Below are 18,211 nucleotides of genomic sequence, written 5' to 3'. Positions count from 1 at the left end.
CTGCAATTACAATATTAGGCTCAGCATCAGTCACGCCTCGCGCTTCTCTGAAATACCATCAGATTGGTGTGCGTGCGTGTGATCCTCACCTTGTTCATCCATCCAGGGCTCACACATGTCCCTGCCTTTGTTTACGCTAACAGGGTGTGGCAGGAGTCTGACCACAGTGGTGCATTTGAACCCCCCTAAACCCCCCCCAACCCCCCCAACCCCTCCTCCCGGGAGGATCCGGTGCGGAGCTCGAGGACACGCGCGCACCACGCAACCGCGCTATGGCCCCGCACTCACGCCGGGAGTCACACACATAGACTCACACACACCTCCGCGATGCACTTCTGACTCATCATGAATGACATTGCGGCAATTAACATCAAAGATTGCCTGCACGCGTTGTGTGCGTGTTTGTGCGCGCGCGCGCGTGTGTGTGTGGACGTGCGCCTCGGTGGTTGCTGTTTCAGATCTATATCTCCTCCTCCCACAGTTATCAATTCTTAATGGGGCTTAAAGCTGAACTTAAAACGTCCATTCTGCACCCACGTTTTCTTCTTCTTCTGCAATCTCTCCTGTCAGTCATCGCCACAACTCAGTGCTGTGACACATTCAGGGACACTTGCAAGACTGTGTTAATATCTGCGCTGGGTAATTTGAAGGGGGGGGGGGGGGGGTTACGCTCATTCAGATATTCGCACCACCCTCCCTTCTCTCTCCTCTCTCTCTCCCTCCCTTCTCTCCCTCCCTCTCTCTCCCCTGTCTCTCTCAATCTCTGTCGTTTTGGCTCTGTGTCCCGGCTTGGTGCTGCATGAATGGGGGCGCCCCATTTAGTGTTGATCCTGTCTCCGGTTGCCAGGGAGTTTCTCTGGTTCTCATGGGGTCCTCCCTCGTCTCCGACTCCCCCTCTCCTGTTCCCTGCCCAAAACCCCCCACCCCAGACACCCTCACACACACACACACACACACACACACACACACACACATACAGCCAACACCGCAATAATACCCAACGGGTTGGTCACAGCTGGCAGGGGCTAATAAACTCATCACTCACTGTGCCTGGATCCTATTTACCTACTAGACAAAGCCCCATACAGAGGGAGGGAGGGAGGCATGTGAGGTGGAGGTGGATGAACACCCTCCTCTGCTTCCCACAGGCTCCTCACACTCCTCTCTACATGTTCAATTTGGTCACAGTTACAGCACATCTGAGATGCAGAAATCACCACACTTGTATTTCCTTTAATGCCAAGTTGGTGCAAAATCAGCACTCTTTACTACAACCCCAGTTGGATGGTAATTGATTGCCGGGAGGGGAAAGTACATTGGGGATTCTTAAGTTTGATTAAAATTCTTCTTGACTGCTGTTCACACATGTGACCCAATTATTTCTTCCGCGCAAAAAAAAAAAAAAAAAAGGCCGACCATCTTCATTCAGACGCACACTTGGAAATGTGGGTTTCCCTTGGGGACAGTTAAGATAAAGTTAAAGTGTCTGTATGTGCACACCCACATGCAGACACCCACCCACGCTTTTCGGCACGGCTACGAGTGAGGGCTGATGCAGGAGTGGGCGTTCATGCAGGGACACGGATGCACATGCACATGCAGTTAATGTAGGCTTCGAGGCTGAGGCTGTGAAAGGTAAGCATGGTAACACTTTCTATGAAGCTCATGTCTTTAATTCATCATAACACATTATGGACAAGCTCAGAAAGCTTTATAATGCACCTATAACGCTGAATAATCATAGTTTTAAGCGCTCATAAGTATTAAAACAGTAATCTTAACTTGACACTGATTTCTATGTTGCATTATAATACATTATAAACCTACTTATAATACATTACAATGAGCCTTATTCATGAAATATTAACAGTTTTATGCATAATGCTGATGCCTTTTTAACACTTATCATGGCTCATTCACAATTCTTTAAAACAATAATAATAACTTGTCATATGTGTCATGTATAATCATAGTTTTTCAAGCACTTGTGAGGATTTGTGAAGCTTTTTAACAATAATGATGACTTGTTCTTATGCTTATGGTTCCAATGCATTTTCAGGCATTATCAGCATGCCTATAATGCACTATAATGTACCTTTAACACCGTATAATCATAGTTTTATGCACTCATGAGTATTCGAAATGCTTTAAAACATAAACTTAAGATGTGTTCTTGATTATACACAATCATACATTTTTGATATAAAACAAATTATAATATATAATAAGGCATTATAATGACTTTAAAGGTCAAACGTCAGTGATTCATGTTTGCTGGTCACTCACTATTTTCGCAAGCAGTGCTCAGAATGATCCGTTAAACTGGTGTTTGTACTGCATTATAGATTATGCTTATAACTATCATTATATGGTGCTATGGCCACATGATAACGCATTATAAGTATGTTCATAATGCGTCACAGTGCATTACAGACAGGGGCATATGGGTTGCATGAAAGCATCTGAGTAAATGTCTGCCTGCGGACACATTCACCCGTCCATCTGTGAAAGCCCACACAGTCCTCCCATTGGATTCCGATTGATTTTCTTTATGCACCCCGACACCTGACAAAGAGCCCTTTGTTTATCTTATTGCGAGGCGAATCCGGGCGCGTGCGAGTGCAGAGAAACACGTGATTGATTGGCTTCATCACACCGCGATCATCTTCACTTTATACAGTCTGGGTCGATGTACCGGCACTAAATCATCAGCATGCTACTCCCATCCCTCTTTCTCTCTCTCTCTCTCTCCCTCTTCAAACATCCCACATGCTGTTAGCACTCATCTTTGGTGAGGACTGATATTTTGTGGAATCAATTTCTCCCTTTACCTTACACTTGTCAGGTGTCAGGTTTCATATAGGCTGTCATGTTTTCCCTGTAAGATAGTGAGGGGAATTTTTTAAAAAGAGTATTAATGTTATGTGGTTAAGAAAACGTACCCGTGCGACGTGGAGTACGAGGGTTAAAAAAAATCAATACAGATGAGATGTGTAGCTGTGAGTGCTGCCTGTGTTTTGTAGGCCACCTCATCACAGGGGTGAGTCGAGTGTGACTAGATAGCAAATGTACGTGGGCCGCGAGTATGCACACACAAACGCGTCGCTCATCTCCGAGATAAAGCGACGCAGGCCTCCATCACACTGTAACTAAAAACATCCCCAATGTGAATTCTCTGCACACTCACACTCCACACTCATGGGACTGCTTCAAGTGCCTCTGTGTGGCTGAAAGCTGTCATTACACGCGGGTTAAACAAAGGCATTATACCCCCAGATGGAGTAGGGGTGCTTAAATCCTCCTAAGTGGCCTCAGGAAAAAAAAAAACACACACAGGCTGTTCCTCGAGAAAGTCTCGCACTGTACTCCGACTGGACTCGTGTCTGATTATTATAGCGGGTATCACTCTCCGAGGACGGACCTTCAGTCAAATGTGATAAAATAATTGAGGCAGGGCTTATTCGGCCTGTTCAAGTTTTTAGAAGTCTTCTGACAAGATAAAAACCGTAATCATCCGCAAGTCCCTCGTAGATCAATTGCTTAAGTGCTCCACGGTGACGCTCAGATTTACTCATTCAGGGCTGATAGCTGAGCACCAACGGCAGTCTGCGCTGCACCCTGCATGTTCTGAATACATTGTCCCAGTCTGTCACATCTTTATCTCCTCCCGCCTCCAATTACAAGAGATAGTCACAGGTCGCCGACTTTGCTTTAGAGCTGCGCCGGCTTTTCATTTTTCCTCACCGGAGTAACGTTACACCTCTATCAGGCAACACAATGCGCGCCGACACACGAGCGCGAAGAGTTTGCCCTTTAGAGGCTGCTCCACACAGGCTCCCGAGCTTGTTAACAAATGGCTCCTCCATTAGTGATGCAGCCCTAGGTTTTGAAGTGAGGCTTGTGAGGCCAGGTACACCATCACACAGTGGGAAACAAAAAGGCAGGGGGGGGGGGGCCGAACAAAGCCGAGACAAAGACAAGAAAGTATGACAAAGCAGAGCTCGCCCTCGGCCTCCAAGGAATGGCGGGTGCTGAAGGGAGACGACAATGTGTTGTGTGTCAGTACGAACAAACTAAGATGCCACACCCTGAGCGCAAAGAGAGCAACCCTGTCTCACATGAACATTTCTAATAGCCACACTGGTCCACATGTAGTCGTTTCATAATAACGCCTCTCAAATTGTGTGAAGTCTACATTTTCCAACAGAGTCACTTTACTGAACTTCTGCTGCACAGCGAGATGCACGATTCAGTGTCACATCTGACGCTTCCACTGTGAAGGTGACCCGTTCCTTATTTGGTTTTCAGTCACGCTGAAGTTTCAGTTCTGTAATGAATACTGACAATGCTTAAGATGAATCCCACAAGAGATGTGCAGAAGGGGTATCACGGTTGTGCACGAATAGTCTTCTCACAGCTGCCCGAAGTGCTGAACAGATGAGGCGCAATGTCTCACATTTATAGGCCGAATGAACAATCATCCTTAACAAGTAACAGGTGTGAGGAGGAAAGTCTGAAACCCTTTAACAAATCCACCCTAACATTAAAAGCTACACATTTTCTGCATACGGACAAATATCATATAACAGATGTAGACTAAAATTATTCAGAACGCTAGAGAAAATGTGTTTCACATCTCGGGGGCTGTTTTAGATCTGCTAACTATTGCTTGTTGATGCATTCTGGTATTATTTATCTCAGGTAACTATATTCCTTTGTTTTCAGCTGTTCAGTTCTTCGTCTCTTCTGTTCCTTTAAGGACCTGCAGACGCTGTCACACCTGCTCCTCCTTAACCACTGAGGCTCATCCAGTGTAAGAGCTGGTGTCAAGGCAGCCGCTCTATTTAGCACCTCTGATGAACTGAGAAGTTAAAAGTGCTGTTCGCCCACACATTTGCCCAAGACGCACTTTAATTAGCACTGTCTGATAACAGACTTTATATTGGTGATTGTAAAACAAACATTAAAACAACATTTTATCGAATGACAATACACATATGGAGTGAAATTAGTGGATTAATTGATTTTAAATGCATTTGATGTGGACCAAAAGTGGCCCTGATAATGTGCCTAATGCGTAAAGGAAGGTTAAAGGTTAAAGCTTCAGTGCATTAGTCAGTTTCCACTCAAAATATGAGGAAATGCGAGTAAATATGTATATAAATGTTTATTTCAAAACATGACAATGGTCATTATGATAAAATTCAATAATATGTCGATACAATTTTTTTTATAAGGGGTAAATCTTTAAAAGTATTTGTTTAAATATCCAGTACCACAAGCTCTTTCTCTTTAATGAACCTAAAATATATTCTTTTTTTTTCTTTTTTTTATCCTCGTAGACACCATGGCATGTGAACACAACCACTCCACACCACAGCAAAGTTTGGAAACGTCTAAATGTACATCAGTACCAGCAGAAAAAAAGGAAAACAAAAAACAAAAAAGAAAACTCAGTTCACTTCTGTCTCGGTGATGTCGGTGTCTGTCTGTGTCTCAGACCAGTGGGCCGGTGAAAACTCCCAACACCTGGTTAAAAGTGACGGGGGACTTGCACGAGAAGATTGAGTATCACAATACTGTTAGGTGACATTGCATTGTATAGTGCTGGAGTGATTTCTTTCCCCAGGTCCTCTGCTGCTGCTGCTGCTGCATGAAAACAACGGAACACCTTCCATCTGTCACGTTTCCCTCGTGAGTCAATCGCTTACGTTTATTTATGTAATTTTTTTTGTTTCGTTTTTTTGCTGGAATAAAAACCTCAATCCATAAACTCTTCATTGTCCATAGCCGCGGGAAGCAGGGACGCAGCTCCCTCTAGTGGTTGACTGAATGACTGAGACCCAATACAGTCAGCCCATAACCCCCCCTCCCTCCTCCAACATGAGGCATGACACTTACGAGCAATTTATTTTAGTAGAAAACAAAAAAACCCCCAAAAAACCCAGCTTTATCCGAGTGGAAAATGAAAAGCAAATTGAGTGTAAGTATACATCTATTGTAATGATTAAAACACAAAAAAAACAACTTATCGGAGCTCACTGAGCTCTGCAGGAGGCGAGCTAATTGTAATTTTCCTTACTGTGTGAAATCATGCACAACACAGCCACTGAGCACAAAATTGCTGCCAGACTCATTCGATGATGAACGAATTCCAAATCGATGGCGTTTGTTTGCACGCCGGAGCCACGGTCCACACAGATATGCAGCCGTTGTGGAATGACTGTGAGATTGTAACTTTGCTCTGTAAATTCTCATGTCTCCATATAAAAACACTGAGTTTAGACGTCGGCGACAGCAGTTTAGAAAATGTAAACAATCTGGAACACTGATAGACGCACATCTCTGACTCGTGTTTTCGGCACCGAATGATGGACACATTTACCATCTCGCACAGGGAAAAGGCTGGGAATCAAACTCAAAGGGTCCTGCAGTTACTTAGTCTTCATCATGATTCATAAAGCAGGAGGGACTCGCAAAAGTCGGACAGTAAAAAAGTTGAGATGATCACGACTGAGAGCGAGATGACCTGACTTTTAGTATCTGTATGGGTCAAATTTCCCAATAGCCTCGTTTTACGTTAGACTTGTTCAGTGGTGGAAGAAGTATCTGGATCCGTTACTTACAAGCACTACATTGTAAAAAATATCCTGTTAGAATTATATTGCCTGCACTGACAATTTTAAAGAATGGTGTAATAAAAAAAGAAACATACTTTGAATTACTCAATGCAGAATATTGCCCGTTCAGAGTGATATTATCATGTATTATATCATTATGTTATTAGTGCTCATGCTTTAATGAAGAAGCAGGATTTTGACTTTTGGAGTTGAAGACCACGGGACAATCCAGCTGTGTTTGCGGTGACAAATAAACAGACGTTTCTGACAAAGAAGCCGGATCAATTCCAGCCGTCGAGACTGGAAAGGGCGACGGAACGGGTGTTTTAGAGGAGGACCCCTGGACATCTCCGGCCACGTCTGTGTGGGGTTTGTGCCTTCTCATAACCAGATCATAAGCACGGCTCTGTCACATCATAAAACAGAAATCGAACCTACAGAAATCTAGAGTTTCAACATATCTGTGGCTTGCAGAAACATACAGTGCCAACATATATTCAATTAATCTGGTTGAGGAAAGCATTCTGAATAAAAGCTCATTTCAAACCCACAGAAAACGTAATGCTGCTATTTTCAAAGTCTGATCAATACTCCTCTTAACGACTAGTTAGCATTATGTGTACCACCAGAATTGCCCATATGACAGAGACACAAGATATCAATGTGGACAAAACAATTTAAACTGCACACTACTTTAATTTAACCAGAACCATAGTGGCCATAAACAGGGCCGGAGCTGTGTTATTTCCATTCCACTGCAGACACTCTAACAAACTTTTTTTCCATTAACGCAAATTTTCCTGGCTTAGCGTTCTGTTTTGTTTTTATGGAGTCCATTAAATCAGAGGAAAATTACCATCTCAAAGCATCTGTTTGGAAACGGCTCTTTGCAAGGACATCTTTTCCAGTTTTGACACATTTTACGAGCGCACATATTCCAAAATTGAGGGTTCTTTTTTTTTGACACGGCGCTGTTGGTGCTGTAATGATGGAGGGACACACACACACACACACACACACACACACACACACACACACACAGATATAAGGTATAAACACACAGGTTAGGCTTTATGGGATCTGATTTAGAGCTGTATCACTCGTTTGTCACAGTTTTCCTCCTTTATCGTTCACATTTTTGGGAAATAATCACTAAAATATATATATTTTTTGCATCTTTACCTCCTACTGTTCACACAGATGTTGCATGTGCCTTTTAAAAGAGTTTTACTGGCTGTTTTTGTCACACGGGGCTAACTTTCTGTGCTCTTCTCGCTAACGTCTGTGCTTGTCGGCCTCTCCGGCCAGTGTAACTGGCCCCACTCTCGTTCAGCTGATAGATGGGCTTTAGTTCGTCAGACAGCTGCGGTTGATGGTTCCTCATGCGAAACCACTGATCTCCTCAATTAGCACTGTGATTTGAGCATTGCCAGATGGCCTCATCCGGTCCTTGGGAAAGTGTATTAAGATTTTACTGGAATTATGTTTGCCTCACCACAAAGATTACGCTGCTTGTTTATGGTTTCATGAATAATGCAGACATTTTTCGCTAGTTCTGAAATTGCAATTAAAAAGGTTTTTAGTTGTAATTTTAAGCGAGTGTGGAAACAATTGAGAGTTTGAAAATTATTAGGTTGCGGTAAGTAATGGTGTGAGTTAACATGTACTGTAGTTATTTTTCAGCAAGCATCCACTAAACTCGACCCCCACTCCAACGAAAAAGCCATCTTCCCACGGCTATGCGAGCACCTGTGTCACAACCTCACAGTCCAAAACACATCTCCAGAGAGACAATCAGGTCCCGCTGCTTACGCTTGATTGGTTGGCTTGTGTCCTCTCCAGTGTGTTCAGAGTGCCTGATAGGCTAGCCTTCTGTCTGTCCAAGCTAGAAGTGTTCCGTGATTGGGCGGTTATGTTTCCAGCGCCCAGCGGTTGGTTGACTCGACTTCGCTCCAAGCTGGTGGTAGTGCGCGATTGGACAGTCCTGACTCCCGTCAAAGTGTTGACAGAGCGCAGCTGGTTGGCTCTCCCCCTGTCCAAACTGTTCACTGTGTTTAATTGGCTGCTTCGCCCATGCTCTAGAGTCACAGGACCACCTGATTGGTTAGCCCTCCCTGTCTGCTGATTGTTCAGGGTTTGCAGTTGGCTGGTCCTGTCTCTCTCGGGGAGTTTGGGCGGAGTGGAGCTGCTTCTGTCTGTGTTAATAGTTTGTATCCTCTGTCTGTCCCGTTCCCTCTCCAGACTGGTATCCCTGCGCACGTGTCCACTCCTCTCTCTCTCCAGGCTGCTCTGGATCTCAGCTCTCCTGGCCAGAGCCTCTCTCAGCTGGGTGCGAAACGTCTCGATCTTCCCCTGCAGGTCCTGGAGCTCCCCCTCCCACATGCTGGTCTGAGCGGCCCTGCTGCCCAGGGGAGACAGCACCAAGCCAGTGGAGGCCAGCGTGGAAACGGGGCCCCCGTTGACGTGGAGGCTAATCTGCGGAGGGGAGGTGAAACCCCCCAAGCCCAGCCCCAGCCCTCCGAGGCCGAGCCCAGGGCGGCCGACCATACCCGGCCTGCCGCGCACCGAGGCGGTGTGTGTGCGCAGGCGGTAGCTGTGGAGGGTCTCCAGGTCGAAGTGCACACGTTTCTCCTTGGGCTCATGGGACGGTGAGGAGCTGCCGGTGTCCCCAGCCGTGGTAGAGGCATTGGCGGACGTGGGAGGAGACGGAGGAGGAGGCTGATGCTGTTTCCTGTGCAGGGTGCAGTTCTCTGAGATACAAGAGGAGGGGCTAGTGAAAGAGAGGAAAATCACAGCAAAGGGTATATATCCAGTGAGACGTTGTACAGCAGTATGCACAAATACATTGTCATATAAGCAAAGGGCAAACACAAATATAGACTGTCTGTATGCAGGATGACATTTAATTGGTGCTATTGGTGTTACATACAAGCGTCATATCATTTTCTAATATCTCTACCAATAGATCCCTCTAAATCCTACACACTGGACCTTTAGGATCTACCATAAGTTTGTCTCTGCAAAAAATCTCCATCTTAACAAGTGATTTTGTTCGTTATCAGGTCATTAAAGTGAAAAATAACTCAACCTGTTACTCACACAAATTGGCTCTTTGTTGAAAGAAATAGTTTGACATTTTGGGGAACATGCTTGATCGTTTTCCTGCAGAGGGTTAGATAAGAAGATCGATGACGGTCCGTGCCTTACAAATGAGGCCGTCGACAGCTGTACGCTACAAGGCCGAAATGCATTTTTCAACAAAACACCATGTAAAGACTGCACTTCACAGCTAGCCTCAGCTAAAGCTAACCCACAGAGTTTTACCTGACCTGTTTGATCTGACTGGAATTCCTTCTGACGCTGGTTAAACCTGATAATTCCGTTTATTGCTTCACATTAACAAAGCAGCTGTTGAATCAGCAAGAAAAACAAGCACTGAATTATTTTTTTGCAGTGCTTCTGGTTTTATTTGCCATCCTGAAAACAGCATAAGTGTAAGGTTTTACAGTTTATATAACAGCATCTCACTTTGGCAGCCTGCAAACTTTTTCAGTAGTTAGTGCTGTCTGCCTTTTGCAGGGGAGAGCTGCCAGGAACAGATTATAAAATCGGTTAATTGGGAAATTTTTGTTTTCCGTCTTTATGCTTAACTAAGCTTCACTGGCTGTACACGCATACTTAGTGTGATTTTCTCATCTTTCAGCGAGAAGATGTGTTTCCCCAAATATGTCAAATGATTCATTTTTTAGAATTTCCATGCATTTGATACGATATAATGACGCAGATCTTTACACCGGTGACATGAGTGACATTTGATTGTGAAAGGCTCTTGAAATGTCTTTTATTTTAACGTGTTTAAATGCATTAACTCATTCTAGCTCTCGTGTAGGTGCAAAAGTCTGTCGGTGGCTTACTTTTCATCGAGGCCGGTCAGCTCCTTCCCGACGTCCTCATACGTGGTGTGGAGGGCTCTGTGAATCTTCTGCGGGAAGAAGGGACGAAACACAAGGAAAAACTACTGATTAGAAAATGTGAAATCTGTCATCGCTTCATCTGCTCCAGAATAACTGGGCGGAGAACGAATCTGAATTTCCAAGAGCCGTTATTCTACCCAGTTGTGCGGAACATCTGGGACAACTGTTCCCTCGCAAATCCTGCTGCGGTGCTCCCTTTGAATAATTTAATCAAATGATTGTAATTCAGTGAGAGGCAGTTCTTATTCCTGCTTAAACTTATGAGAGAGGTTAAAGTGTCAGCTGCCACGGCTCCCTGTGATTTAGTTACCCAAGTGATTTGGTTATGCTAGAAAAGAAGACTCCAAACCAATCTAAAGTTACAAGGCGACTATGCCTCAATTTTTCTGATGGAGGAAGAGAGATGTTAACTGGGATGCCGTCCTCTCAGATAACTGAGCTGGTTTTGTGATGAATGCTGGAGGCTACCCGGGAGGGGTTGCCCTTTTTAGACGGATGCAAACAAATGGGAGCCGTCTTGATATTCACACTGCTAGTCCCATTATTCACTCAACAGCATTGCCACGGGCAGCTCATTTGGTAAAAGCGAGAGTTTCATAAACAACAAAATATGACCTTTAAATCCCCAATTTGTGGTTCCTTTTGGTGTGCGATGTCGTAAAAACACACTAATTCTCCTACAGTCTAATTGCAAAAGACGCCTCGGCAGCCGCTTATTTATTCATTGCCTTTGCTCTTTTCTCTACAGAAATAACAAATCTGAATTGCATCTTAACAAAGTATCACAAAACTCTTTTGCAAAAGGAAAGGAATTTGAATAATAAGGTGCATTCGATGATCTGCAGAAGACGCATCTAAACTTACTAGGAGTGGAAAAAAAGTTGAATAAATGCACACATGTGGTTATGAACCAATTATTAAGGCACTGCCAAGCGTTTAATAACTTTTTACTTAATTAACTAATTAGCTTAACATTTTCAAGTTAATTTATGGAGCACAATTAAACCATTATCGAGTTAATTAACAGTACATAATTAGCCTTAATACATTTAGCCTCAACTTAAAACTGTTTAGTTGAATCATGTCCCATTAAACATGATAGTTTTAGGGAATATATTATATTACCATTGAGTGTTATTATGCGTGTCTGACAGTAGAGGGCGCATGTTAGCTGCAGAATAACAGTTAGCTCCAGGGGGTGAGGCTGCCACACCAACAGGCGTATGCTAGAGTGTGTGTGTTTGTGAAAATCTCCTCATGTGTGTGTGTTTTTTTAGCATGTGTGGTAATGTGAGGATGACAGTTAGCCTTGAGCATCTTTCTCTGTGTGTTTGTGCTTAAGTGCATGACAGACTTTGCAACTGCATGTGTGTGTGTGTGTGTGTGTGTGTGAGAGAGAGAGTGTGTGTGTGAATCCATGCCACCACACACACACACACACACACACTGTACGCATTCACTCACCTGGCTGGTGTGCAGCCAGTACTGCAGCGTGTGCGTGCGCCTGAGGCGAGGGATGACCAGGTGATAGAAGGTGTGTTCACCTGCCAAGGTCAGCAAGGCTCCGCCCACCCCCATACACAACAGCACAAACAGGCCTGAAAAATGCTGGATCCCCATCTGTAGAGTCTGTGTGGGTGACGACAGGAAGAAGAACAGGGTTGGAGGGGTGACACAGATTGGTTAAGACTTAAGCTGACAGAGAGGGAAATACTGAGATTGATGATTTGTGTTTACATAATGACTATTTAGGCCACTTTTTGTGAATATGCAATTGATATTCCGCCGCCGTGTGTCTGGTTCGGCTGTGTAAGCCCATAAGAATGGAAATCAAGAGGAGAGGGCAACAGCGTAAAAGACATGTTTGGAAAGAAAAGGACGCGAAGAGGCGAAGCAGGAGAGAGAACGAGCATAAAAGAGCTGACGGGGGGGGAGCAAAACTGAGAGTAATAGAAAGAAACAGCAGTTAGCGCGGAGATGGTAAAAAGAGCCGACGGTTAATTGAAGAGCAGTTTGTTCCCATTTGGTTCGCCCACATTCCCACTGACATAATGTCTATCCGTTATGCAGCGTTCATTTGGCCCGGAGGAAGTGGGAGACACTGCGGCGACGGTTTTCCATTGCTCCCTAATCATGTTTCCTTCACCCGACTCATTTCGCCGCTACCTCGGATGGCAATTAGCCCCATGCTGACTCGGCAAATTCATCAGAGGACGACACTGACCGCCTTTTGCTCCCGACCCAGAGGGCAACACCGCGTTCACGCCCACATTGTTCGAGAGTAGGCCCGCTCTCTGGGCTCCCAATGAGATGAATAGTAATAACTTCCCGACGCAGGGTGAAGTTAAGGTTTCTCATTTTCGTCGCAGGAACCTACGCCTGTGTAATTGCGTTTGTTGCTATAATACGATTCAACTTTTGAAGTGGGATTTTTATAAGGGATGGCCAGAGGGAGTTGAGGAGTTTCTCTGTTCACAAACAAGAGATATGGATACAGACAGTGCGCTCCGTCTAGAGATTCCCCTTTCTTTAAAAAGAATGAAAAGGAAAAGGGAGGGAGAGTACTCGCCTGTAGCTCACATAACACTCAAATAAGTATCGGCACCAGGACGGTACGTGCCTGTAACTCCGGTTAAGGCCGGTAAATGGTCCCAAGTTTATGTGATTCTAGGTCTTTGTCAGTGTGTGTTGCTCTCTGCGTGTATGTGATTGGTTTGGTCAGTGTGCTTAGTTGGCAGGCAATCCTGTTTGTGTCCCAAAGGTAGACTCATTTAGAGGAGTACAGCTACAGAAGACTCCGCTTGACACGCCGACCACGTACCCAATACATGAACACACTCTGACTTACCTCAGTGACTGCAAAGACTCGCTTCCCGCAGGGCACCACCTTATACCATTTGTCATGTAGCATGTCCATGAAGCCGTCAGACTTGTACCGACTCACGAACTCGGACACATTGCGGGTTAGAGGAGAGCCCTGGGGCAGGCCGATGCCGTAGCCTGAAAGAGGAGACATGAAAATACATATGCTATAGGTGACCCAATCACAGAGCAACAGCCATGCCTGTGGAAGAGTCTAGAAACAAGGGTCTAACTTGGTGTGTTTGTGTAGGAAACCACAGCTAGTTGTGCTTAGCCAAGAGGCAGATGCCCTCTGAAAAAAAAAGATTTATGAGTTTACAGGCTTCAGGAATCGGAAGAAACACTTTTATTCCTGAAAAGAAGAGGGCAAATATCACACCACGAAAACCACTGGTGAAGTTAATACATAATACATGAACTCGTGGGTCAAACTGTGGTATTGAGTTGTCTGTTCCTCCCTTTATCGACTGCCTTACCATCCCTTCTCACCACAAAGTCGTAGGCGAATCTAACGCCAGGGTAAGACTAGAGGACATTTGTCATTTCAGATGGTCAGGAGAGAGCAGGATTGGCCGTCACACTTAACTTTCACTTGAATCCTTTAAAAACGGTATTCTTAATAATTCCCTTTCAGTATGTGATGAAAGTTTTATGTGACCCTACTCTCCTTGAATTTAATTCTTCTAAAAAATATATATATTTCTAGCGCACTTGTTACAACCATCCCCCACTGCGGGGTTAGTAGTCCCTTCAGTGTGTTATAGTATCATTTAATGGGCAAACTTTAAGGAAATCCTAAAAAAACAACATTAAAAAGGAGAAATCATTCCTAAAAGAGTTCATTTCTATCCTTGGATAACAATATAATGAACTATAGAGCAGCTGACCCTGAAAAGAATGTGACAAGCGTCCCCAACTGGGATTTTTTTTTTTTTTTGCTAGCAGCTAAAGCCCTTTTAAGACCAAAGATCTGCAACGAGACGAGCTGAAACTTACAACTACTTGTAATGTGCTGGTCTGCAACTTTTCTGAACACTAACACTAACGCGGCGAGACAAGATGGAGCATCATTTCCATAACAGGGACTCTCTGTACTGTACTGTACGTTTCAACTGCTTGCTTTTCTGGTTATTTTTATGACTGGATACGATTTGTAGCGTCTTGATATGAATGAGCTCGGTTAAAGTGAGTTACCTGCTACAGCCGCGTTTATAGAGCAACGCATGCAAGCGGGTTCAGTCAGACAGCTCGAGCTGCGTTGCTATACATGTATATATATATATACACACATGCGACATGCCTAGTTCACCACTATCATCTACCTAACCGACCTCAATTTGGCGCTCTATTTAAGCTGCACAAATTTCCCATCTCTCCCTCGGCCTGTCAGTGCCACTGCTGTCCTGCAACAGCATGGCTTCCATGTCCACCACCATCCCAGCATCCACCTGTGGATCCTTTGCTCATCACTCCACAGTATCTCTTTGTAAACATATCTGCGGGGGGGTGATGAGGTCTGAGTCCTGACGCCATGCTTTGCCGCTATAATAAACATTTCAAACATGAGTCGTCTTGCTGATGAAAGATGAAACAACCAAGATGTGTGCGCAGTGAGTGTGTAGTGAAGCAAGCGAGTGAGCGAGAGCAGAGCAGAGTAAAAGCAGCAAAGTTGTCTGCTTAGCAGTAAATTTCAATTTTAAGGCTTGTGTCATACAGAAACGGCTGTTTCTCAAACAAATTGATGAGGTAGTTTTTCTCTGTCCTCCATCCAATGTCGGCCATTTTCACCAGCTCAAAGTTTGCAACTGGCTCACCAGCTGATGAGGCATTGATTGCCCATCAAAGCACGTTTTAAAACCAACCACTGACGACATAAATCGAGCTGAGACAGACAAGTTAACACTACTGCAACATTGCAAGCGAAATCGTTCCATTTCATCGCAAATCATTGGTCAAGAAAATACATAAATTACAGTACAGTACAGCGACTTACAGTAACTCATACACTGATGGTGGTGGCTGCCATGCAAGGTGCCGACCAATGCATCGGGGGGGGGGGGGGGACACTTCGACATGCAGACCAGGGGACTCCAACCAGCGACCTTCCAATAATAAGACACTGGCTCTACTCCTGAGCCACAGCCCCGCCACATCCAACCCCATTCTTCCCTACTTTTTAGAATAGATGGTTGTTATCCTTGCGAGACTGAACTGAACGCTGACAATTATCATCCTTCAATCTTTCATGACCTTCTAGAGGTCCGATATGCCTGATTGGTACCAGACCTTACCCTTTATGTGGAACGGGTTTTGGCCAGATGCGTCCGATACAGTCTTTTTGTGTCAATGTCATGATTTTCTGAATTTCATTTAGTTACAACAGGCTGCAACATAAGATTTAGCGCTCCATAACTCCCTGACTTCATGCGATACCAAAGAGTTTCCAAGCAGAGAAGGCTCCCCCATTTTTTAATGTCAGGGGGGAAATAGAGAGCGCCGGTATCTGATCACTACCCTGAGTTGAGGTATTGGAATCAGTATCTGGCGAGAAAAAAGATGGATTATTGCATCCCTTAGTTAGAGATAGACTTTGGGGATCAGTGTCAGCATCTGAGCCATCACGTCGCATGCTGGAGACGTTGTCAAGCTGGTAGTCTTTCCGTCAGAGCCTTTGCGAGTTGTCCCACACTTGTCCCCCGCTATGAAACACTTCACAAGATAAAATGACAAACAGTCGTGCCCGGTGCTCATTCCCATTCCCCAGCACCCAACGTCTGTCAGATCGGACCATTTTTTTTCGGGCTGACATCACGTAGTCTGATCCGGGATTGGAGTGGGATCAAGTTTGACTCAGTGGGTAAGATGCAAATATGCTCATATCTTACCTGACTGTGCTTCTAACTTGCAGTAAGGTTCCCTTGGGTACACTCACACGCCTTAAGTTGCCTTGTGGTGATTTATTTAGCGTAATATAAATGACTTCCGTGGGAGGAATTGGTCCAGCACCACCATGTGTTGTGAACGATGACTTAAAATTTTGCCAAAGAAATGCCATTTTTGTTGTTTATGCACCTTTTAGAGAAAACTGTTTTCGGAAATGGATTCCTTAAATGACTCTTTCTCACCTGAGCTGCCCTCAATTCCTTTGTTAACCTCAATGTTATTTGCTGTTTTTTCTCTTCCCTGTGTATTAGATTATTCAAATTTATGTGAGACTTAACTACATCTTCATCAGCGTGGGCCCCTAAAGGTTGCCTGTGGAATTTTAAGAGGAACGTGATGCTTCACACTAATTCAGCCACCACCTTGTAGTATGTTTTATTCTAATTTTTACCGGGACGTTTATGTGACATGCAGTATACAAACCGAATTACAATATGAATATCCCTCTCCAGCTATGGGATCTGTTTTGTTGCCACATCTCCAGATTCAATCAAAAATAATTGGACCTCCTATCTCTCACCTACCTTGACCTCATCAGCTGGCAGCTGCAAAACACCTATTGTCGTCAGTGACGCAGATCTTCCACTTCATGCTCACTTCACACTCATCCCCTCCGGTTACAGATACAAGACTCAATTTCGCACGAAGGCCAACCAAAAGGCCAGTTTCATTCCATTTGCACGGGAAATTGACAAACATGCTGAAATTAGATCTCATTTATTTTTTTTTGTTTCTCTCTTGACATTTGAATGTTGAAAGAATGTGTCCGTTTAAGTTCATCCATTAATTTCACAAACACATGTGTGCTAGTTTTACAGTAGTTTATTTTAAACCAAGCAACAGGATTTGGAGGTGTTGTTTGGATGTGCTATATTCAAAGTACCGACGAGGAGGTTTCCATTTTGTTTTTGATTGGGCCGTCCCCTTTGGACAAAAGCAGTTCAAGCTCCAAAGCCTCGTGTTATTAAGACCTTAATCTGACTGGTGCGTGTATTTTGTTTTGGAAACAAAAGAAAGAAACAGCCAATATATTTCCCATGAAGCTCCCTTAAAGTCAAAATCGATGATAAGTGTTTTTGTCAGTGTTGCTCTCCAGTATGTTTCACCCTTTATGCCAGAATCAGGCATTAATCAGGCCCAACAATGGCAAATGGTATTTTTGAAATTGTATCATGGCGTTTGTAATGTCCTGGAAAATTGATAATGATGTTGATGACTCATCATGCGCTTGGGGTGGCGGTTGGAGGGGCATAATTCTCTGGTCATAATTTTTATGACGCTGCCATGGATGTATAAAAAGAAGGACCCTGCCAGAGGGGAGTGTCTCTGAGGACCAGGCATCACGGATAACTGCACAGAAACACAACTTTATAACTTTCTGCTGTCCTTCGGCTGCACTGCCTCAACTCTGGACGGATAACTTTACTTGTTGCTAAAGTAACTGCTAACTGTTGCTAACCAGCAGACTCCCAGTGAACATCTTAAAACCGGAGCCATAAAAATGGTCACTTCTGGGGCTTCACAGCAGAGCAAGGGAACAGCACGTTCCCATCAACTTGAGGAGCTGGGGATTTGTTTTGAAATGCATAAAAAAAAAATGGAAAAAAGAGAAAAAAAACATAAAATTGTTTCGTAAAGCTTAGCCGGCTTAATCTGAGTCTCCAGAAGCCCAGAGATCCCAAATTGATTTGAAAAGATGTTATTTACACCCTTGATGTGCAGTCAAGCTTGTGCGCCCACTTCAGATGGTGGTGCATGCTAATGCGTTTAACTTAGCCGCTGCAGTGAAGATTTCAGCATGTAAAGGGGTAT

General features: G+C 44.3%; 1 protein-coding gene across 4 annotated transcripts in view; it reads right to left on the bottom strand.

The window, feature by feature from the left end:
- Positions 1-5,152: 5,152 nt before the first annotated feature.
- Positions 5,153-18,211, bottom strand: part of grin3ba (glutamate receptor, ionotropic, N-methyl-D-aspartate 3Ba) — an 86,114-nt gene continuing 73,055 nt past the window's right edge. For 2 of the 4 annotated variants that reach the window (XM_030392116.1, XM_030392114.1), the window contains exons 9-13: positions 13,443-13,594; positions 12,059-12,223; positions 10,535-10,602; positions 9,720-9,782; positions 5,153-9,390 (exon numbers count right to left, since the gene is read on the bottom strand). In XM_030392116.1, coding sequence (XP_030247976.1) covers positions 8,415-9,390; positions 9,720-9,782; positions 10,535-10,602; positions 12,059-12,223; positions 13,443-13,594 — 1,424 coding nt within the window. In that variant the 3' untranslated portion in view covers positions 5,153-8,414. The remainder of the gene's footprint in view (positions 9,391-9,719; positions 9,783-10,534; positions 10,603-12,058; positions 12,224-13,442; positions 13,595-18,211) is intronic. The other 2 variants (XM_030392115.1, XM_030392117.1) reach the window with 2 other exon arrangements.

This window comes from Sparus aurata, chromosome 16 (genome assembly GCF_900880675.1).
Source record: "Sparus aurata chromosome 16, fSpaAur1.1, whole genome shotgun sequence".
NCBI classification, from domain to species: domain Eukaryota; kingdom Metazoa; phylum Chordata; class Actinopteri; order Spariformes; family Sparidae; genus Sparus; species Sparus aurata.
Note: the sequence above shows the minus strand (reverse complement) of the source record. Positions and strands in the feature narration are given on the sequence as shown.